This window comes from Artibeus jamaicensis, unplaced genomic scaffold, assembly GCF_021234435.1.
Source record: "Artibeus jamaicensis isolate MK-2021 breed Jamaican fruit bat unplaced genomic scaffold, CSHL_Jam_final scaffold_1964, whole genome shotgun sequence".
Taxonomy (NCBI): domain Eukaryota; kingdom Metazoa; phylum Chordata; class Mammalia; order Chiroptera; family Phyllostomidae; genus Artibeus; species Artibeus jamaicensis.
In genome coordinates this window covers 41,320,371-41,343,874 of record NW_026522030.1, presented here as the reverse complement: position 1 = coordinate 41,343,874, position 23,504 = coordinate 41,320,371, and the positions used below count along the sequence as shown (strand labels likewise).

General features: G+C 44.8%; 1 protein-coding gene across 3 annotated transcripts in view; it reads left to right on the top strand.

Annotated features, from left to right (window-relative positions):
- PUM3 (pumilio RNA binding family member 3) overlaps positions 1 to 7,632 on the top strand; it is a 43,471-nt gene extending 35,839 nt beyond the window's left edge. For all 3 annotated transcript variants that reach the window (XM_053656345.1, XM_053656344.1, XM_053656343.1), the window contains 2 exons: positions 1,781 to 1,871; positions 5,832 to 7,632. In XM_053656345.1, the coding sequence (XP_053512320.1) occupies positions 1,781 to 1,871; positions 5,832 to 5,964 (224 nt within the window). In that variant the 3' untranslated portion in view covers positions 5,965 to 7,632. The remainder of the gene's footprint in view (positions 1 to 1,780; positions 1,872 to 5,831) is intronic.
- The last annotated feature ends 15,872 nt before the right edge of the window (positions 7,633 to 23,504 follow it).

Here is a 23,504-nt window from a genome sequence, read left to right as displayed (position 1 = left end):
TTTCCTGAACCCCACAGCTGCCCTGTAGAAACTCAGCTCTCAGGAGAGGGACAGCATCTTTCATCCGACTGCAAAGCTGCGTACCATTCCCCTCTCAGTCCTGTATTTGACCAGACCTTCTCTCACTAAATTCACTTTCATCTGGTATTTCAGCCACCATAGAGATTTTCTGCCCCGAGTAGTTTGGGTTTACTATTACTGTATCCGAAAAAAAGTGACAGTTACGAATTTATGTCTTTGGGTAGTTGCAGTTCTGATGGCGAGTGGGGCAGTCAGTGTGGCGGCTGAGCTGTCATTTCTCACTCTGCCTTTAGAATGGAGACTTGGAGCTCTCTCTCACTGAATTTTGTGTAGAAGAGAAAGCTTCTTATAATTTTTGAAGAAAACCAATGTATCAAATTGTTTTTTCATTATTAAAAAACTTGGTGCACATTTGAGCAGTTTATATCAGAAAAGTTGTTTGACTTATAAAAGTCCAGGAATTTTCTAGTGATTTTTCTTCCTCCTAATGAAAATGCACCAGCAGCCCTAAAACATACCTGCACGGGCCTGAGGTGTTTGTCATTTTCACGTAGCACCAAATGGGTGTGGCTAGCCGTCTGTTGCTGTATAACAAGTTACCTCAAAACACTAGCTTTCAAAACAGTGATCATTTGGTCAGGGTTGGGTGGAGCTTGGTTCTTCCTGCTCAGGGAGCTGCTCAGCTCGGGTTCGGAGCGTCCCCTTTCACAGTGGCTGGTGGTGGCTGAGGCCAACAGCCGCAGCTCCTCCCCCGGGGCTGCTGGGGCCTCCTTACAACGTGGTGGGTTCAGTTTTCAGAGAAGAGGTAGGTGTGTGGTTCTTGCATGATTTAGTCTCAGAATTATTTAACATCACTTTTATCATACTCCCTTGGTTAAGTGAGTCACAAAGACCCACCAAGATGCAAAAGTAGAAGGCTTCGATTCCATTGCTAGATTGGGGGCTGGGGGGGAGCATTCTAGAGGAGCACGCAGGAGGTGCTGTGTCCACCTTTGGAAAGCATCAGCTGTCTCACCAGCTTATTCTGTGTCCTTACATGTGCCACGAAAACTGTGTATAGACATACATGCCTCTCGGCTTTTGAAAGACTCCTTACATCTGAGTATGTTTCAAGAAATGATACATGCTCCCCGAGATGTTTGCTTTCAAGATAGGTCGTCTCTCTCTCTCCATGTGCAGTAAATCCTGGCCTTCAGGTTTTCTCCTTTACCCAAGAATTGGTTACACTTAGATGGCACACTGAATAGGATAATGTACTATATCAAAAAGGTGGATGGTATTTTTGATGGGTGAACATCTAAGAATGTGGCTAGTAATTGCCGGGTGTAAGCACCACTAGCCATGTCCATGGAACCTTCTGAGTGAGGATGTTCTGTGAGGGGAAGCTTTATTTCGATCAAACCCAAGGTGCTGCTGTCAACGTTTGCTCCCTGAACACCTTTCACGTCAGGGTGGAATCGTTCAGCAGTGCAAAGAAATGCAAACATGACCGAGTGAGCGGTTTGTAAGAATTCATTGTTTCCCTTGAGTAATTACTGCTAAACATAGCTTAGGGTTTGGATCAGATTGGAAAGAAATGGCTCTACTAAAAATGCATTATATAAACCTGAACTGGAATTTTTACTGGTATGGGAGTTTGGGTGAGAATTCTTATTAGCTTTTTAATTAAAACATTCACAGATTTAAGAGCCTTAGAGAGGGAGATGGGGAGTTTAAATCTCTGCATGTGATGTGCACTAAGTCTCAGTATACTTTACAGGTTGTTTTGCAAAAACGCTTGTAGAGCATGTTGGTGTGAAGAACCTGAAGTCCTGGGCGAGTGTGAACCGAGGTGCCATTATTCTTTCCAGGTTTGTACAAAGTGTTCCTTTCCCTGTGCAGCGAAGCGTCCCCATGCTGAGCACTCGTTCATTTGTTTCTCACGTCTGTGTCTCCGCTCTAATGTTTGTTCCCCGCAGCCCAGTATCACTCTGTCACTCATTGTCTAGACAGATATAACAAATACTAGAAAGCAAATGTAACTCTTTCAATTCTTACAGTTTTTTTTAATCTGCCCTCTTTTGGGTGTCAAGGATCATAAAATCATGCCATTAAAAGGAATCATTTGATTGTCTCGCCACATTTATGGTTTTGACTCAAATGTATTTATATTCTCTTTGTCTCCATTTTCCCCTGAACCCAGCCATCCCCCCTTCCCACCCTTGATCCGTCCCCTCTTTGGTTTTGTCCATGTGTCCTTTATAGATGTTCCTGGAAACCCTTCCCCGGTTTCCTTAATTATCCCTTCCCAACCTCCCCTCCGGATGCTGTAAGTTTGTTCCTAATTTCTATGTCTCTGGTTATGTTTTGCTTTGTTTTGTTGATTAGGTTCCACTTACAGGTTAGATCCTATGGTATGTGCCTTTCACTGCCTGGCTTATTTTCCTTAGTGTAATGCTCTCCAGTTCCATCTGTGCTGTTGCGAAGGGTAGGAGCTCCTTCTGTCTTCCTGCTATGTAATATTCCATTGCATAAATGTACCATAGTTTTTTTATCTGCTCATTTGCGAGGGGTACTTAAGTTGCTTCCAGCATTTGGCTATTGTCAATTGTGCTGCTGTGAACATTGGGGTGCATAGGTTCTTTTGGATTGGTGTTTTAGGGTTCTTAGGGTAAAATCCCAGGAGTGGAATTGCTGGGTCAAAAGGCAGTTCCATTTTTTTAGGTTTTTTTTGGGAAATTCCATACTGTTTCCCACAGTGGCTGCACCAGTCTGCATTCCTACCAACAGTGCACTAGGGGTCCCTTTTCTCTACATCCTTACTAGCCCTTGCCGTTTGTTGATTTGTTTATGATGGCCATTCTGACTGGTATGAAGTGGTATCTCACTGTGGTTTTAGTTTGCATCTCTCTGATGGTAGTGGTGCTGAGCATCCTTTCATATGTCTCTGGTCCCTCTGCATGTCCTCCTTGGAGATGTGTCTAAGTCCTTTGCCCATTTTTTAATTTGGTTGTTTGTCTTCATGGAGTGATATGAGTTCTTTATATATTTTGGAGTATATTCTTTTTAATGAATTAGTCTTGTCCCTATGAAAACTGTGACAGTTACTTTTTAATTTTTTTTAAAGATTTTATTTATTTTTAGAGAGGAAAAGTGTGGGAGAAAGAGAGGGAGAAAAACAACAACATGTGAGAAGTACATTGAGCGCTTGTGCCCCTGGCTCAATCCCAACTGGGACCTGCCCCAAAACTCAGGCAGGTGCGCTGACTGGGACTCAGCTGGCAGCCTTTTGGTTCTCAGGCCAGCGCTCAATCCACTGCACTACACGAGTCAGGATGACAGTTATTTTTTTAATTGTGACTTTACATGTAATTTTTCATTTATTGTTTTCAACTATTCTAAAAGGATTTGAGAACATTGGCTTCTGAAGTCTGCACATGATTGTTTATTTCTAATTAAAATTGATAGGAAACTGATGATTTGTGAATTGAGGCATATACTTAACTTGCATGTTGTTCTCTGGACAAAGTATGCTGAGTTTATAATTTACAGCTTATCATAATTTCAGTGCTTTCTGTTCCCAGATGGAACTTTAAGGACATTTAAAAATAGGTTTGTGAGTTGCTTTGAAGCAGTCATTGTTGATCCTTTTCCTTGCTGTGTCACTGAGATTTCCTTATTGGTTACTGCAAAACAGACACCAGTCTTAGTCTGAATTTCCCTCAATGTTTCCCATGCAAATGCTGTGCAGTTTAATTTGTATTGTTTGTAAATGCTGAGTTTGTTTAATATATAACTTGGTTTGGTATACATATATGTAGAAACATCACATTTCATATGAACATTCATTTTTTTCAGGAATATCAATATCTCCAAACATAGGGATGCAGATCATTTTGTTCATTTCCCATTAAAATTAGTTAATTTTCTAGTTGATGTTTAACACTCAGAATCCATTAGCTGAAACATGAACTCCTTTGATACAAATTTCTTGACCAGGCATTTGGAATGTTAGCACCCACTGACACATTCTTTCATTACACTTAATAATTAACTAAAAATTCCTGTAGTGTCATAAAATTAATTTATAGAGATTGCTCATCAATCAGGGCTGCCCTTGGGTGGATTTCAGAGGCAGGACACTGTGGGTTTATTATGGAACACTACTTAGAATTGGAACAGGAGCACATGAAGTATCTGGAGTTCTGAAGGGAACTATAGATAACCTGATAATTGATGAATACAGTCATATTTGTTTAGTTCTTAGAATATTGTCATGTGCTTGACTTATTTAGTAAAATTCTCCGCTTGTGTATTTTTACTTCACACCCTTGCAATGTTTTCTGTCTTTTTTACAGTAAGTAAGAAGGCATTCTGGGTGAAAAAACTCAGCCTTGTGAGCAGCCTGACTGATAGACAGCTCAGGGAAGCAGAATTGTCTAGTTTTAAAAGCATGGGCCCTGAACAAACTGCCTGGGCTCCAGTCCCAGCTCACTGTGTAGCCTTGGGTAAATTGTTCAGCTTTTCTGAGTCTTAATTTTCTTGGTTGTAAAATGAAATAATTTTGTTATGAAAAACCTAAATGAGATGACACATAAATTACTTAGTATAAAAAATTACTTAGTATATGTCTAATATACATATGCAATAAATATCAACTTTTATTACTGTTATGTATTATATGACTATGTGCTTAGCTAAGGTTTATAAAATAAAAATGCCTAGTGAGTCACCGATCTGTTAAAAGGGTACCCTGCTTTTTGACTGTATAGGTGGTAAGCGGTACTTGCTACTTGTGTCCCGTGACTGGGGCAGTGCTGCCTGGGGCTGCTCACTGACTTTCTTCCTTCTGGATGTGATGAAAGGTATTCAGATCAGGCAGTTAAAAAATTGCCAGGGATGTGTTTTAGAAGTCCACATTTAAATGTCCTGAAGACGTGGGGGAAGAACAGGAAGTTCAGCCCCGGTGTCCTACGGTCAAGTGCCTGCGTTGCAGTCCCTGTGTAAAGAGAAAGGGCCTGCTGGTAGCCGGCGTCCAGGGCTCCCGGCACTGGTCGTGGCACTCCAGCCAGGCCTCAGAAAGCAGACCCGACGTTTTTCTGCCTAATGGCTCACACTAGTTGAGAGCCAGGCTCTGGCTGGGTGCCTTACATGCACGATCATTCGAGCCCCCACCCAGCCCCGTGAGGGAGAAGGTGGATTCTGTTGTCGATCCCACTTAACAGATCAAGGGTGTTAGAAAATTTAAATAGCTTCTTCTTGGTTGTGCAGTTACCAAGTGGCAGAGGCAGGTTTCAGACACAGGCAGTGAAGCTCGGAGGTGAAGCTCTTCACCCCTTTCACTAAATGTCACTGCTTTCAGTAAGAAGGCCATTAACTGCCTCCCTTTCACAGCCCCACCTTTCCTCTCTGTGCACCTGTTTATGTTAATTCAGACGCTCAGTGAGATTTCTTGGCCATCTGTTCTGTACATGTGGCGTGGTGGAGAAAGACACTAGTTTCTGCCCTTAGGTTTAGGCGGAGAGGGGAATAGTGCAGTAAATCATTTTACGGCAGGGTGTTGGTCCTAAGTGAAAGTAGGACCAATTCTGTATGGAACAGAGTTGCTCCTGCATTTGCGAGTGACTCCACCGGCAAGATTATGAAATGTTTTTACCTGTGGTTTTTAGAATTTAGGATACTGGCCCTTATCATTTATCTGAAGAACGAAATGTATTTCTAGTTACAAGACATGTTTCACAAGTCAATGAATTGTGTATAATGTGGATGGAGGTAGCACTTGTAAATGACCTAGATTTCTATGAAAGTTAGTTTTCATTTTCTCTCTTCAGCCTTGTCCAGAGTCCTGATCAAGAAGTTGCAGACAAAGTCAAAGCCGGACTGAAAAGCCTGATTCCCGCACTGGAGAAAACCAGGAACACCAGCAAAGGAGTAGAAATGCTACTGGAAAAACTGTCAGTGTAGATGGAAGCAATTTCAAGACGGATTTATTTTTTCTCTTCTGATCTGTTTCCCCACTGTGGGAAAGAAGGGCTGGGGGTCCACCTGACTGTAATTTGTGTTTCTTTTTTGTACAAGAACCTATTTATAAAATGCTTTCTAAAAATGCTCCTTTTAAAAAATTCCAGCGGTCTTTCCTGTAATCTTGAGTAGTAAGTAAGTCACAGTGTGAGACAGCAGTGTAAAAGGTTTAATAGTCATATGGTGGGACCGACCAAATGCATAGAAAGTGTGTGTGTGAGTGGACTCAGGGGAAGGCACCCTCTGTGAGCCGTGGTCTGCGAAGGCTGCACGGAGGCGGTGGGGCTTGAGAGAAGCTCAGAGGAAAGCAGGTGTGGAAAGAGCGGATGGGAGTATTTGTTGGGAGCAGCGACGTGGAACTTAATGGTTTTGAGCTGAACTTCAGGAGGCCTTGCGTTCTGGGTGGGTGCAGGGAGGGGACTATACCTTGCACCCAGGGCAGCCACGTTCCTAGCTGCCTTGTGGATTGGGCTCTACGTTAGGTTCTGTTTGAAAGCTACTGGAGTGAATTAAGGCTAGAAGGGAGAAATGTACCAGACCAATTAGGGGGCCGAATGGGTAGCGGTGTTAGGGGCAGGGTCGCCAGGAAAATCTGCCTATCTTTGCATCAGGGCCTCCAAGTAAATAGCTCCTTTGGATGAGATTTTCTTCATTGGGACCGCCCCTAAAGTGGTTGGAGAGTATAGGGTTTGAGTTTGGAAGGAGATGCTAACTTGTTAACAGTACAGAAGTCTGAGTTTAAATCCAGGTAGGATGTTTGAATGTTATAACTACTCTTGGTTTTTAGTAGCTAGGCTTAGGGTAGTTGGGTGGATCACACAGACTCCATGTAGCCCTGCCCTGACGGCTTTAGATCTCAGGTCTCGGTGCTTTCTCTGACCAGCCTGCTGTAACACGACCCCCTCTGGGGTCTGTCACTGTAATTACATTTGCTGGGGGCTGGAGACTTGCTGTGTCTTTCCTGACCAGGCTGCAGGGTCCAGGACTGCTGCCAGCATACGAGCCACTACCTGCTTCTGCCCGGAACCTTGAACCCTGCCTGAAGAGTAAAAGAGCATTGGCACCATCACCCAGACCCCTGCCAACCAGCCGGGTCTAAGGTGGGGGCAGGATGCCTGGGGAACAGCCGGGTGACTGGAGAGAGGGCAACATTAGAGCCACACGTTGTGAGTTTGCATTTTCCATGTAAACGGCCCCTTCAGAAGGCGGGTGGAGAGGGACCCTCCTGTTCGTTCCACCCATGAGACAAATAGTAAAATATAGCATGCAGAATTTTAAAAGTTAGAGTTCTATAAAGCATATAACAAAAGTTTCCCCTCTCCCCACCCCTGCGTGGCCCCTCCCCAGAAGCAACTACTTCTGCTTCTTTTAGCTCTGGTAATTTTTTTAAGATAAAGTTTTTGGGTTTTTTAAAAAATTTAATCTAGCAGGTTAAGTGTTTTCTTTTGACTTCCTATTATGGGAAAATATAGATTAAGACTTTGCCACCACTGTTCCCCCACTTTGTTTCTCTCCGTGTTTCCAATAGAATTGCATCATTTTTGATAAATCAGTGTTTGGAGTTTATATGGCTATACCGACATAAATTGTTACATACTGAAATAGCAAAGTGTCCTATTTCTTAAATCATTTTAATTTCTCTGGAATGAATAATTGCCTCATTTATTTTCATTTGCTTTTTTACATTCTTATAAATTTTTCCCCAACTCTTTTTTTTTTTTTTATCCCTCCCCCGAGGACATGTTTCCTTCACTGTTTTTAGAGAGAGGAAGGGAGACAAACACTGGTGCGGGAGGGAGAAGCACCGCCGGCGGCCCCTGCACATGCGTGGACTGGGAGGTGAACCCACAGCCTCTTGGCCACGCAGCAGTGCTCCAGCCAGCCAAGCCGCGCTGGCCAGGGCTTTCCCAAACATTTTATCAGAATTGCTTAAATTCTTTTCTGGCGGATAACATTTTCTTCTTTTTTTCCCCAGCCTGTGAGGCTCCCATGTTATTCTGATGTCACACTCAGTTGTGTGTGCTGAGATTTTCACCGCCTCCTCTGTTACTCCGTCGGGGTGTACAAGCATCTCCCGTGTGTGTCCAGTGGAAGAGAGCAGGGGTGTGAACTCACCCTGGGGCCACCCCTGCAGTCAGTGACGGATTAGGAAGGAGCCTGGCCCGTGAGCCTTAGAAGAGAAGTGGTATTCCTAGGGCAGGTTTCTTAAGTTACAGGCCACGAGGAAGGAAGAGGTTCCCTCTGCTGTGGCCGACCTGGGCATGTGCCCATCAGGTGCTTAGAGGTGTTGCATGCAATATCTTGGAGCCGTGAGAAGATAAAAAGCGTGACGAGCACAGCCAAGCAACGACAGGTGGGAAGAATCTGGAACTTGGTGATGCTGAGCCGCTGAACAAAGCACCTCCTGAAGTGTTGCTCAGCCACCACTTGGTCATCCCGGGCCTTCCCCTCATTTCTGCTGTGGACGGCCGTTCCAGGACCCCGGCGTTTCTTTTTCTTGCTGTTGCTGTTGAATGGATCAGTTGTTTAATTACATTAACACCTCTTTTCACTCTAGTAGCTTCCTGAGAAAGCATGCACGTGAGGTAGAAAGTTATATTAAGACCTTGGAAGTCAGAATGTCTTTACTCTCCCCTTTCATACCTGGGTACCCAGTGTAGCTCCATATAGAATTCTAGTTTGAAATTAACTTGGCCTCAATATTTTGAAGGCATTGCTCAGTATTTTCTTGGCTAAGTCCAGTGCCATCCTAATCCTGAGTCTCTGGTTTGTGGCCCTGGGGTCGGGAGGCTTCTGAAAGGTCCCCCGATTTCAGGGGCATGTGAACCGGTGTGTGTCCGTCATTCTTAGTGCCGGCCCTTGGTGAGCTGCTTTAGTGAGGACAGCAAAGCCTGTCCGTTCCAGGAGCTGCGTTTGTGTTGTTTCTCTGGTCGCTCCCCCACCCCCGTCTTCTCGATTCTTTCTCTTTGGAACTCCTGTGGTGGAGATTTTGAGTTTCTGGGGTGAAATGTCTCTGTCTCGGGATGTTACATTTCGTGTTTATTTGTTTTGTTTAACTTGCTTTGTCTCTTTTCTGTTGTCTGCTCTTTTTGTTTATTTGTTCTCTTTTTTACCTTTGAGCTTTTCTTGGAGATCTTTGACTCTCCTAATATCTAAAAATTGACCAGAAGAGGGGCAGGCCCAGCCAGTTCTCTGCAGGTGACTTGTTCATTGCCCGGTGACCAGGTGGGGACGCTGCTGTTTCACCGGAGCCCTCCAGGTGTGGGGCTCCATGAGCCTTTTCCCTGGGCCCCTTCCTCACTGCCAGACAGAAGCCTACCTGGCAGCCCCTGTTCTGTTTGCTCAGTACTCAGTGTGCAGATTTTAATGAACCCACCTCCTCTCAGTTTAGTGCCTCCTTTATGCTCCTTTGTACCTAAATCCCCCTAGTCTGGTGAAACTAAACCAACCTAAGTCCACAGAATAAACTGTTGGCTTCCTGCCAAGGTTTGGAGTGGTGGTCACCAGTTTTAGCCACTGCCCCTGTTTCCATTACAGACCTTACCCAGTTTTTCCCAGTGTCTGGCACCTCTGATTGCTGGTATTTGCTATATACATCCTGGTGAGAGTTAACTTTCCCTTCTGCACTCACTGGGTAGTCAGTCAGCCTTCTCAGCCCTGCTACTTTCTGCACAGCCTCCTTGGTTGCTGTTGGCTCACCCAGATCACTTTGTTCCTGTGAGTTTATCCCATTCTAAGCAGAAATCTACATACAAATGGTTTGAACCAAACCGAAAACAACACACCTGGCTGAATGGAGGTTTTATTTTTCCCCTAAGAGCTTGCTGGGTTTGGGATTGTCTTCACATTTTTAAATAGAGGTTTTTTTAGTTTTCGGACTGCATCAACCCTGTGCTTTTTCCAGGGATCAGATATTGCAGAAGAACTCCTTTTTTCCTGTAAGCCTGGGATAATGTTAGTTTGCGAACCGAGTAAGGGCCTCTTAAGGGATTGGCTTCCTGCGGGCCCAACTCAAAGCTCTTTAATATGTGAGATGGCACTTCGGTCTGTTTCCAGTGAAAATTTGAAAAGGTTACATCTTAATTATAGCAGTTAATCACTCCTAAGACATATGTATATTTAGAATAATGGTTACAAGAGCACAGAAGCTAAAAAAGTGGAGCAGTTAATACTGAGTTACTAATCATAACCTATTTCTATACTAAAACTGAAGAACTAAATAAAGATCTGCCTTGCATGCTCTTTTCTCACCAAGGAAACCAAGTTTCTAATCACCTCCAGCTGCTGTGGGCTGAATCACATCCCCCTCATATTCGCATGTTGAAATCCTCTCCCCTCAGAACCTCCGAATGTGAGTATATTTGGAGAGAGGGCTTTAAAGTAACTAAGGTGAAATGAACTCATGGTTTGGCCCTCATCCGATATGTCCAGTGTCCTTATAAGAGATTCAGACAGATACATATGTACAAGACCATGTGAAGACAGAAGGTGACCAGCTACAAGCCAAGGACCGAGGCCTCCAAATGAAGTCAACCCTGCCAGCACCTCCATCTTGGACTTCCAGCCTCCAGAAACCGAGGAGAAAAGTTTCTGTTGTTGAAGCCACCCGGTCCGTGGTGTTTGTGAGGCAGTCCTAGCAAACTACTCCATCTTTCCTTTTCTAAACTTAAAGACACCAAGCACCAACACTCCCTAGATGAACAGTTTATTTTTTTTTTGGGGGGGGGGGGGATATCCAGAATGAACATTCTTAACCAGGGGATATGTTTTGTTCTGTCCTTGGCATATCTTTATGGACAGTGACTGCATGGCTACTCTGCCCTGCATTCCAAAGTGTACAGACAGACGCTGACTGCTGTATACATGTTTGTACCCAAAATGGGACCTTGGAAGATGGTACCCATATTTCTCTTCCCATCCCTGTGAAGGAATGGTGTTTGGAATCCTTCGTCAAAATGTCCTGTCCAGTTTTAATTATGGACTCACGCCCAATACTGAGTGGACAGAGCAAGCTGCGAAAACGTGGTGGGGAGAAACGCTGGTCCACGCTGTCCCATTCTCAGGGGCGTTGTGTGCTGGGGAGCAGTGATCAGCTCAGTGCTGCCTGCCGTGTGATGACTATTCGAGTGCAAGGTGATAGGAATCTGGTAGGGTTATGGGAATCATTTCGCTCTGTGCTCTCGGTGACTATAAATAAGCATTTAAAATGAATAATTTAGATGTTTTAAATGACTTCCAGATGCTTGAAAACAGACTTTCCTTTTAAATAGAATTCTCTTGCATTTTTAAAACTCACTGATTTGCCTACCAGTAAAGACATTGGTTTGCTGCTATTACATTCAACAGTGGGCAGTGCTGGAAGGAATACAGATGACTTTTTTAAGACCTGTGGATGAGCAAAAAAAGTGCCTTTGAGGAGATGGATAAGTCTTGGGTTCTAATTTTCTCGCCAAAGCAACTATCCTGCCCCATCTCTATTGCTTAATATTAAGGCCTAGTTCTAAATACAGATCTGTTGGACTTGTAATAAGCTGGGGGACATATGTTGTGGTCTGGCTCCCACATTTTGCCGTCAAATGTTTGGGCGAGGTGAAGTTACCGCAACCTGCTTCCGCCTGTGTGCACGTGACCTGGTCTCCCAAATCAGCACTATTCCCTTGGCACAAGGGTTACTTTATGGGTGAAGTATATTCTTATTAGTAAGCAACATCAAAGCCAAATCTGGCATGGGGCCACACCCCAGGGCATTGGGAGTTCTGGGAGGTCTATCAGGAGAGATGCTCCCCTTCGCCTGCTGCCTGGTGCTGCCTGCCGGATATCACGGTATTCCATCAGTTGTACAAGTGTACTTTTGGCCATATTTTAGCAAACCTGAAAAGATGCATCTTACAGTGGTTGGCGTCAGCATGGCCATTTTTAACAGGCAGTTTTTCTTCTTAGTGACATGAAATAATGGGTCTTACAGTCAGGTCGTGTTATAGTTGATAGAATACAGTATCCTATCCTGTCTACACAGGCTGCTTGGTCTTCTGTAGTAGATTTTACTCCTCACAACTTTTCTTCGTTGCTAGATTCCTATGTGTCTCCTATATATTTGCATATAAGTCACACCACTTTGGATATTAAAAATCGGGTAAAATTAGGGACAGTGTAGGATAGTGACTTGGAATGCTTGCTCAGAACCACATTGTGATTTTTGAGCAAGATACATAGCCCCTCTGCTCCTGTTCCCTCATTTATAAAAAGCAGATGATGCACATTTCACTGGGTCGCTGTATGAAGTGAGCTTATAAAGGACAGATGGGACCCGCTCAGGGCCAGGCTTACGCTTGTGCAGGTGAAATCATGGCAGATTTGGGGACTGCTGTAAAGGCCTCTGAAAGGTTTTCTTAGACTCCACCGAGGAAGAAATGCCGATCAGCCACAAAGTCAGGCAGTATAGAGCTTTACTGGGGTTTGCGCACGTGGGCGAGGTCCTACAGTCCACAAAGTGCGGGGCCAAAGAAGCTGCCGCCCAGCGGGGACTGTGATGGGGTTTTATTTTCGTTGGCTCTCCATGGGGGCTGGGGATTGGTCCCCTTTGAACAAAACGGCAATATATCATTGGTGGTTTTCCTCCAGCTCAGGTTGCTATGTGGATATCCATTTTGGCAAAGCCCATCGCTCTGGCTTCCTGGTTTGACGTCAGCCGCCGTTTTGTCCTACCCCGCCCATCCTGACAGCCTCTGACAACCTTGAAAGCGTGCGACTTGGAAGTCGAATAAAATCCCCATCTTCGAGATTTTTAACATCAAATATTTCAGCATCCCTTGCCATCAAATGTAAAATTACGCTTGTACTTTTGAACATATTACTGGCCAGGAAATCACATAGAAACTGGTGGATTCATTACCATTTTCAGATATGTAGTTCACAATTTGAAACAGCTGTGCTCATTTGCATAGTACTTAACCTGCGAGCTGTCATTCCGTTTGCAGCTGGTACCTGGGTGAGGGTAGGGTTTGCAGGCTCCTTGCATAATTTCTGACTGCAGGTTCTCAAGCACAGGGCTTGAGGAAGAGACTTGAGTCCAAATTGACTTTTTTAAAATGCAAGCAATCCTTGTAGGAACAGCGCCTTGAGCTGTTGTTACCTGTGATTAACATCTTCCTTTGAGGTCTATCAGCTTGTTCAAGTAGAATGTTGGGGGCTGGGCAAGTTGGAAAGGGAGTTTGTGTCCTTGGGGAAGAAGTAAGGGGTCATTTGAGGTCATTTCATCTGGGCCAGGAGGTTTAGGTACTCAGAGACGTGGGGGTTTCACTTTATGTAGTGGTCTCGGCATCCAGAGAGACTATGGGTCAGCACCAGGAGACACTGGGCTAACTCCAGGTGATAGTTCTGCAGAGGGAAGAGCCTTAGAGTTGTTTGGGAATCTTGGATCTTGTGCGAGTTTGGCCACTTGCCAGGCAGGTTGTGTTGGTTCTCAGTTTTTTCATCTGAAACGAGACACCTGCTCTTCCCGTTCCCTCAATTTACAAAGACTTTTTACACAGATTCTCTACATGTGTGGAGAGCAGTACCTCAGTGAAAAGTGCTTGGAATTTGTTTTCAGAAGGTCAGATTTGAGGCTCGACCCTGGCTCTGACCAAGAATGTGGGTAAGTCACGATCTTTATGGACTTCTGTTTTTTCAACCTGTAAAAATAGAGATAATACCTGAAAGTCCCAGGGTTGGAGTCGGAGGCAGTGAGATTGTGTAGGAAAAGGTGCCTTGCAAACTTTGCCAGTGTTTGTAATTCCCCAGATTAGATATTTCATGCTCTGATTCCCACATCACAGGGTTGCAGTGCACAGATAAAAATTTTTAAAAATACTTTTAAGTAAAATTACTCAAAGCCTAGAACTAAGGCAAAAAATTTTCTCCATTCAGAGACATCCTAGAGCATTATCTGCAAAACCGCAGGCTCTTTGACTTTTCTGGGGGCTATAACTTTGACACATTGTCTATTAATTAGGGCCCATACTCTGGAATGGTGGGTCATAATATGTAGAATATCAGTAAATCGCAAACTTTCTGGTTAAAGTAGAGACATCTCCAAAGATTACAGTTCTGTTGCCTTGTAGAACATTAACCAGTGTTGGTCTAAACTTGCAATCTTGTTTTAGTAGTCTTTCATTGAATATATATGTATGTGTACGTATGTTTATGTATTAGAGGAATAAAGAACTTTACTGTTCTAAGATGGAAAAAAAGGTATCTGTGGTGCCTACATGTGATATGTCTTTAAATCTCTGTGTTTTCTCTTTCATGCTATTAAGATAGCTTCTATCTATGCTCCGTTTTTAAACGTATTTCATGACTCTGTAACTCCAGGGGCTCCCAGTCTTTCCCTCTCAGAGGTACAAACACTGCCCACCTGTTCCATTCCCAGCCTCTCACCTCGCCCAGGGACTTGGCCAGAGATGCAGGGTGAACCAAAGGGAGAAAGGACCAGCAGTTCAGGGAAACAACCTCTAGTGAATTAAGTGGAAGGAGTACCCAGCTATTCTACCAGGGCTGACGTGGGAAGGGATATTCTAACTGGCCACAGAAGCAGGTAATGCCTGTGCTTTGATTCTATAGTATTGGGTTAGTCAAAAAGTCGGTATGGTTTCTTCCATAAGATAAAAGACACATTTTTTGTTTTCACCAGTAACTTTATTGATTTGGATATTTGGAGTATATCAGCTATCTCGCACGTAATACAACATTGATTGTTCTCAGTTCATGTCTCGATTTGATCGCTGTCAACTTTAAACTGGTCTACCCGACCATGGAGCATGGTCCAGCAAGAAATCTCCAGCACGATGCTTCGCAAACCACTTTTGACACGTTTGATCAGTCACACCACCTTCTCCATACGCTGCACAAATCTTTTCTTGCATTTCGGTTGTGTTTTCGCCTTTCTTGAAATAATAGAGCATAATGAGCCAAAAATGTTGCATATTTTCTTCCATCTTCAATAATAGCTGCACAATAATTCATCGTTTTGGTGGTCTTTTTAATTTTTTCAAATGAAGTTAGAGACAACTAAGCATTACCACAGCCATCATACCAAAAAAAAAACAACCCCTAAACCTTTCGGCCAACCCAGTGTAACAAGCACTGCATTTGGGGTAAGTGGGAGAAACAGTTTGGCAATAGGCATCTGAGGGCTGTCCTGGGAATTGAAGGATTTCTATGGTAGAGTGAAAAGACCTGTGTGCTAGTAGCCAGGTGTGTGAGATAAGCTGAGCTATTTAATTTTTCTGGGTCTTAGTTCTGTCCTCTATAAGAAAAGGGGCTTGAAATAGATCAGGTGGTCTTCTACGAGATCCTGGAAGACCCAGCGTGCCCCGAGTTGCTGTGGGGGCTGTGCTGTGGTGGGAGGTAGGAACAGAGTGGATGGGAGTTGACCCACTGCCTGGGACCCCATCGGAGCAGCCCCACTTATGTGTGTTTAACACGAGCAGACTTTGAGTAAGATTTCCTTTCCTAACAGGGTTCTGATGTTAAAAACAAAAAGTTAGAAATCTGCTCTTCAACACCATCTCCTGTGTCTCTTCTGTGAGTGTCTGATTGCAATCACCTGCATGTGTTCGATGCCACTCACGATCAGCAGACAGTAAACACTGACGGAACTGGAAGCAAATTTCCTTGGAGGCCAAGTTTTAAGCATCGGGCCCCTTGTTGGGCTTTCTAAAGCCTGCTGCCTAATATTGCTACCTAATATTTTATTCATAATTTAATTTTTTTCTTAGGGGGAGGTCCTAAATTGCACAAACTTCAGGCCCCAGAAACCCTCCATCCTCCCTGCATCAGGGCCGAGCTTCTTCATGTTCAGACACCACTGCAGACCTGTCCTAGTGAACTGGAAGTTGGCCTTAGAAAGAACAGACATTTGGAGTGGAGAGGAGTGGGGGCTGAGACTTACTAAGTAATGGCAAAACCAATGTTAAGAGTATTCTTACTAATGAGGGATAGATGTAAAATATCTGTCATTACTCATCTTTCATTTCCTCCACCAACACTTTTCTAAGAGAAGCATAGTTGCACTGCCTCGGTTGAAATCCTGCTCCGTAACTTTCTAGTTATGTGACATCAGGCACATTAACCGACTTCTGCAAGGCCCAGTCCACTTCCCCTACCCCCTCTTAGAAAAATAACAATTCTGAGTAGAGCTGTGACAGTTAAACAAGACACTGTTGTGATGTCTTTTCTAAAAAATATTTTTTATTGATTATGCTATTCAATTGTCCCATTTTCCCCCTTCATTGCCCTCCACCTTGCACACCCCCCCCTTTAGTTCATGTCCATGTGTCATAAGTTCTTTAGCTTCTACGTTTCCCATACTATTCTTGCCCTCCCCCTGTCTATTTTCTACCTACCATCTATGCTACTTATTCTCTGTACCTTCTCCCCACCTCTCCTCCTCCTACTCTCCTGTTGCTAACCCTCCATGTGATCTTCATTTCTGTGGTTCTGTTCCTGTTCTAGTTGTTTGCTTAGTTTGATTTTGTTTTAGGTGTGGTTGTTGATAACTGTAAGTTTGCTGTCTTTTTACTGTTCATATTTTTTATCTTTGGCTTGGTGATGATGAACTCCTGGAATTTGATCTTATCTGAGAAGCACTTTATCTGTCCTTCCATTCTAAATGAAAGCTTTGCTGGATAGAGCAATCTTGGATGTAGGTCTTAGGATTTCATGACTTGGAATGCTTCTTTCCAGCTCCTTCTTGCCTGTAAGGTGTCTTTTGAGATACCAGCTGACAGTCTGATGGGAACTCCTTTGTAGGTGACTGTCCTCTTATCTCTTGCTGATTCTAGGATTTTCTCCATTTTAATATTGGGTAATGTAATGATGATGTGCCTTGGTGTGTTCCTCCTTGGGTCCACATTCTTTGGGACTGTCTGAGCTTCCTGGACTTCCTGGAAGTCTATTTGCTTTGCCAGATTGGGGAAGTTCTCCTTTATTATTTGTTTAAATAAGTTTTCCACTTGTTGCTCTTTCTCTTCCCCGCTGGTACCCCCATAATTTGGATGTTGGAATGTTTAAAGATGTCCTGGAGGTTCCTAAGCCTCTTCTCATTTTTTTGAATTCTTGTTTCTTCATTCTTTTCTGTTTGGTTGTTTTCTACTTCCTTCTGGTCCACTCCATTGATTTGAGTCCCAGTTTCCTTCCCATCACTATTGGTTCCCTGTGCATTTTTCCTTCATTTCACTTAGTGTAGCCTTCATTTTTTCATCTAATTTTCAACCAAAGTCAACCAATTCTGTGAGCATACTGATCACCAGTCTTTTGAACTGTGCATCTGATAGGTTGGCTATCTCTTGGTTGCTTAGATGTATTGGCTCTGGGGCTCTGATCTGTTCTTCTGTTTGAGCCTTTTGTTTGTTTGTTTTTGTTTTCTTTTTTGGTCAGGTTGTGCCTGTTACGAAGTGAGGGGTTGAGCCTTATGTGTTCTCCAGGATGGGGCAACCCACATCGCTGGGTTGTGATGCTGTATGTGGGGGTGGGGTCAGAGAGGGAACAATGGCTCTTGCCCCACTCTCTCTTGGATTCGCTTCCCACAAGCAAATTGGGCGCTTCTGGTGCTGGTTCCCGGGTGGGTGGGCTTGTTTGTGTTCTAGGATCCTGTGGGTCTTTCCAGTGAACTCTTGTGTGAGGCTGGGAGTCTCTCCCAGCACCTCAACCCCCACAAGTGTTTTCAATCAGTGCTTTTAGTCTTCATTTCTTGGTGTGGGGGCCCTGGGTTGTGCACTATGTCTCGCTGCTCATTTTCATCTGGTTTATCTGCACCTGAAGGTGTGACCGTGGTCAGCCAGCCACCTTGTGCACCTTACTGTGTCTGCTCATGATCAACCTGTGCCTGGAGTCTGCCAGCCACTGGCTGGGCACCTGGAGTCTGCCAGCCACCGCTTTTTTCTGCCATGACCCCTCTCCACCAGCCTCTGACTTTGCCCCTCTTACCAGTCTGGATAAATGGGGCTTCTATACAGTTCAGTTTTCTCTCAGTTCTGGTTGTTTCTTTGTTTCTGTATTTTTATTGTCCTTAATTTTGGTTGTGCAAGGAGGCACAGTGTGTCTACCTATGCCTCCATCTTGGCCAGAAGTCTAGCGCGATATCGAACACAGTGCCTGGGCACACAGAAAGCACCCACAGGTGTGAGTTCTCATTATTGCCATCGATGAGTAATTATTCAGGCAGAAACAACCCCAACTTGTAGCTGGGGGCCTGTGTCCTACTTGGACATATCCAGCCTTCACAGAAAAGTTTTTTTGTCAGTGAGGTGTAAGACCAAGTGTTGTATTCAATATGAAGTCACATTCTGGTCTTTTCTCTCCATCCTGCTTTGAACTTAGATGTGTTCAAAGAACACATGAACTTAGATGACTGAGCTCTAGCAGCTGTACTAGATCCTGGAGACAGGATTTTACCCCAGGGTTGGAGTGTGAGCAAAAGGGAGTCCCTGACAACTTCATGGAGTTTCTATGCTACTCTCAGAATGCCCGCTCTTAAGTTCTCTTATAAAGGTACAGTTCTCAAATTACTTGAAAGGCTTATTAAAACAAATTTTTACCCTGGCCAGTGTGGCTCAGTTGGTTGGAATATTGTCCTGTAAGTCAAAGGGTCACAGGTTTGATTCCCAGTACATGCCTTGATTCTGGGTTTGAAGCACTTACTGGAGGTGCCCTATTGATGTTTTTCATGTTGACATTTCTCTCCCTTCCTTCCTCCTGTCCTGTCCCATCCCTAAGCATTTTCTCAGTCACAGTTCAACAACAAAAAACAGATTTTCGAGTCCTGCCCCCAAAGTTTCTGACTCACTGGTACAGTTTGGAGCCTAAGACTCTGCATTTTTTAGAAATATTTTAATTTTTTAAAATTTTTAGAGGGAGGGGAAGGGAAGGAGAAAGAGAGGGAGAGAAACATCAATGTATGGTTGCCTCTCACATGGCCCCCACTGGGGACCAGGCCCGCAACCCAGGCACGTGCCCTGAATGGGAATCGAATTGTGACCCTTTGGTTTGCAGCCTGCACTCAGTCCACTGAGCTACACCAGCCAGGGCAGAGTCTGCATTTTTAATGGGTGATATGGATGGTGTACTGGTCCCATGACTATGTTTGAAGGCCAGGATTTTATATGTTAGGGAAATGAACATTTATCTTGTTTAAGCCACTCCTAGTTTGGGGCTATTCTGTTATTTAAAATGAGTCTAATACATTATTTAACTTTAGTAACTACTTGCTCTGCTATGTGGTAAAAAGCAAAATTATTAAAATGCCATTCAAAGTAACACGGAAAGGGTGAATTGCAAATTGACTTTTTAGCCTCTGCACCATTCATTCGTCAAATGAGTAGTGAGCACCTAATATGCTCCAGGCATATACAGAATAAGATGTGGACCATGATTTAACAGCAGTTACCTCCTCGCTGATACTCTCAAGGAATTTCCTTGAGACAGACTCTGTAACTAGTTGTCTGCAGGAGAGCGATGGACTTAGCCAATGATTTCCTGTCACTCAAGTAGTGTGGAAATGGGGATGGACTCAGGGCTGGAGGGGTCCTCAGAGACTGTCAAATGCTGCGGTAATTGACCTCACCTGCACCTTGGAATCACCTGAGGAGCTTTCAACTATGGATGCTTGGGCCTGTCTCAGGACTTAAACTGGTCTGGGGTGGGGCCAGGGTGTGGACCGGGGTGGCACCCTGGGTTGAAATGCACTGACCTAAACCAACCCAGAGAGATGAGGTGGCTGCCCCAAGATGATATAGAGGGTCAGAGGCAGCTCTGCTGCCCTCCTGCCTAGTGCCCTTCAGGTGCCTGGCCGGCTCTCAAAACCTGCCCGAGGCTGGGTACACTGCGGGGCGATTCTCCCTCACCCTTAATTGCCCATGACAGGACGTGTGTTGCTCCAAGCAGCTTCTGCTCCCAGCGCGGTGGCAGAACTCGCTGCAGCTCATCAGTTTCCCTAACAGGATTTTCCTTGGCGACAGGGAAACAGATCATTTTAATTAGCATTAGATAATGAATTTAAACATCATCGAAGTAATTTCAAAATCTCCCTTAACTGCCCTAAATAACATCACGCAGGATTTATTGTTGAGAAATGTCTGTAAGGACACAGCTGGAAGTCTCCGGACCAGGGGTTATTTTCCTGGCTGTGCTAGGAACACACAGTTGTGTTAGAACCAGAGGCTGCCAGACCTGCGGGGACTCAGGTGTCGGCTGGTATCCTCGCCCCTTCTCAGGTGTGCCCATCCCCCTGTCTGCGTGTCCCCGTGATGTGGAGGTGTGACACTCAGCTTATATCCTGCTGGTAACAGGGAGTTCATTCTCAATCTCCTGAGACGCCCCCTCCACTCAGGAAGTTCTTCCTTTCACCCAGAAGGTCCCCCTGCCACTTCCCCCCTTTGCTCCCAGTTCTGCTCGCAGGAATTCATTGGACCCTTAACTCCTGAGGGAGCAGGCGGCACCTGAGGGCGCGCTAAGGGATTTGAATAGATGTGTTTGGGGTGATAAGGGAGCAGGCGGCACCTGAGGGCGCGCTAAGGGATTTGAATAGATGTGTTTGGGGTGAACGCCGCTGCCGTTGGCCTCTGACTGAAGGGATGGGACGGTAATGTCATCCTGTGGCCCTGGGGCAGCCCCAGGTGGATTTCCCCTCCCCCTAGGTTTCTGTGAAATTGGCCGTGGACAGCTGTGGTTCATCCTGCTCTGAAAGAAAAAGGGAAAAGAAAGAGCTAGCCAACCTTTAAGGCAGGAGGCTGTGGACACGCTCACCATGTCATTATGGGGTCGGGGTCTCCCAGGGCACATTCTGACGTACAAAGGGGGGTCCCGCCCTCTCCGCAACCTCACAAGTTGTCCCATCACCAGACCTTGGTGACATGAGTCAGTCATGTTACCAATGTGAAATCACAGGGGCTAAGTTATAGACTCTTAGGTTCCAGTTTTCTTGCATCTTTTGAACATAAATTTCATAAAGAGACAGTAAGAGATTATTACCTAATAATGGCTTTTCTGTAGACAAAGATAAAAGTTAATTTTGTTTGGTCTTTGCTTTAAAAAAAAGTTCTTGGAGTTAAAATACTCATGAGAGGTTCTGTACAATTATATCCCTTGTTTCTTTAAGCTACAGTCGTGCTGACAAGCACTGGTGTCCTGATGCACAATTTTGATACTAATCACCTAGAGTTGGTGTCAGACTCCACAGGTTTAAGGGTTCGATTCCCAGCAAGACTGTTTTTTCTTTAGTTGGGAGTCATCAGGCTGTCTGCACTCCTGACCACTGAGTACAAATTCACAGGTCCCCACAATACCCTTGGGTTCAATAATTCACTAGAATGACTCACAAAACTCAGGAAAGCACGATGCTCAAGACTACAGTTTTATTGCAAAGTATACAAATCAGGACTCTGGCTGGGCCCCTAATCAGAGGCATTGGCTGAGGTGTGGAAGAGTCCCCAGTATAGAGCCCAGCGGAATTGGGGCCCATTGCCCTCTCTGTATATCTCTGTTCACCAATCAGGAAGCTCCATGAAGCTCAACATCTAGAATTTGTGCCGGGGTTTTGTTATGTGAGCATGAGTGATGGAACCATTGGCCATGCAACTGGACTTAATCTGCAGCCTCTCTCTCTCTCTCTCTCTCTCTCTCTCTCTGGAAGTGGAGCTGGCGCAAACCTTCAACCCTCTGGTCAGTAGTCTTTCTGGTGACCAGTCCAGCCCCCCATCCTGAATCATGTCATCTCTCAGCATAAACTCAGGTGTGATTCCAAAACTCACCAATAACAAAACACTCCAATTACCTGGGAAATTACAAGGGTTTAGATTCTCTTTCCTAGGAACCAGGGGCAAAGGCCAGTCAAACTTAGTATACAATGGGATGATTCAACCAAATGTGCTTGTAGAGTAGTGGGAGGGAAGGGTGAAGTTCTGTCCACAGTGTGCCCACTATTCCACTCAGTCAATATGTGCCCCGAAGTGAGTGTGAAATAGACTTGAATCAGCAGTTGCTTTATTTGGTCCCCACATACTTGTCACGGGACTGACCCCTGCGTTTAAAAGATCCCACTCTGTTATTCTGTGCATTATTAAGTGCAGTATGCATCTGTACATATATGTCACACGTACAAACTCATGAGCTATAATTACCATACTTCATAGGTAGTGATTTTCTGTTTTTCCTTTATTGTTGACACTATTACAGATGTCCCCATTTCCCGCCCCACCCCCCTTTCCTCTGGCTGTCACCACACTATCTGTGTCTCTGAGTTACACCTGTACATTCTCTGGCTCATCCCTGCATCTTCTTTCATCCAGTGCCCCCCTTCCCTCTGAGAGCTGTCAGTCTGTCCCACTTGTCCATGCCTCTGTTTCTGTATTGTTCATCACTTTGTTTTGTTCATTAGATCCCACATGTAAGTGAAACTCTGTGCTATTTGTCTTTGCCTGACCGGCTTACAGGTAGTGATTTTCAAGGTGGCTTTGGCTATCCATGATTTTTGCTATACAGACTTTATAGCCCACACTCCAAGTAAAGGCTATTCTGCTCTGCAATATCCCAAGCAGACTCTTCTGTAGCTTTCCAGAAGTTTGCTCCTCTAAACTTGGCATTTCTGGTGACGAAGAGCTCCCTGATGTAAGAGTCAGTCCACTCGCTAGTCAGGCAGCACTCAGGGTTACAGAGCAGCTTCTCAGGCTGAGCCAAGTCTGTCCCCTGGTCCTGTGACTCCACCGTCTGGAGGTGCCCAGAAGACACCTCTGTTAGAAGGGGACTCGCAGTGCTCAAAGACAGGGATCCGGTGTGCTGTGTGTCACATTCTTTTTGAAGCAAACATCCCTGGTTTCCCCAAGCCTTTTTTCATACATTCATTCACGTATGCACTTTTGGGCACCCTCATTAGCCTCCTCGCGATGTGTCACACCCCTCAGTGTGGCGCAGCGCCGGGAACAGAATGCAGTGCTCCGAACGTGGTCGTGCAATCACGGCATCGTTCTCACGTGGATTTGACATCTGTGCCCATTAATCCGGTCATTCTCTGATTACACTTCTTAAGATTAATTGTAATTCCCCCACCATTTTATTTAAAATGTCTCCACCATTTTACAGATTAAGCAATGCGCTCGGTGGACATGTGTTCCTCACGTGCCTAGCATCCATCTCCCTTTCTCCTGGTACCTTGATGAGAAAACATTCAGGTTTCTCCCTGGCCAGCCTTCTCTCCTCGTCACTCTGTACAGAGGCACGGGGGCTGAGGGGGGCGGTTTAATCCAGGACTAAATAATCAGCATTCTGTTCACCTTATCAAAGTGGATCTTTTGCTTCCATTATTGGGAAAGAGGGGTTCTCTTTTCACTGGAGTTCAATGCTGACATGATAAAAAAAACAAGGGGACAGTGACCAGAGGGGAGAAAGAAGGGAATTTAAGGGGGAAAAAGGGGAGGGATTTGGAGGAACAAATAGGAAGGACACAGGGA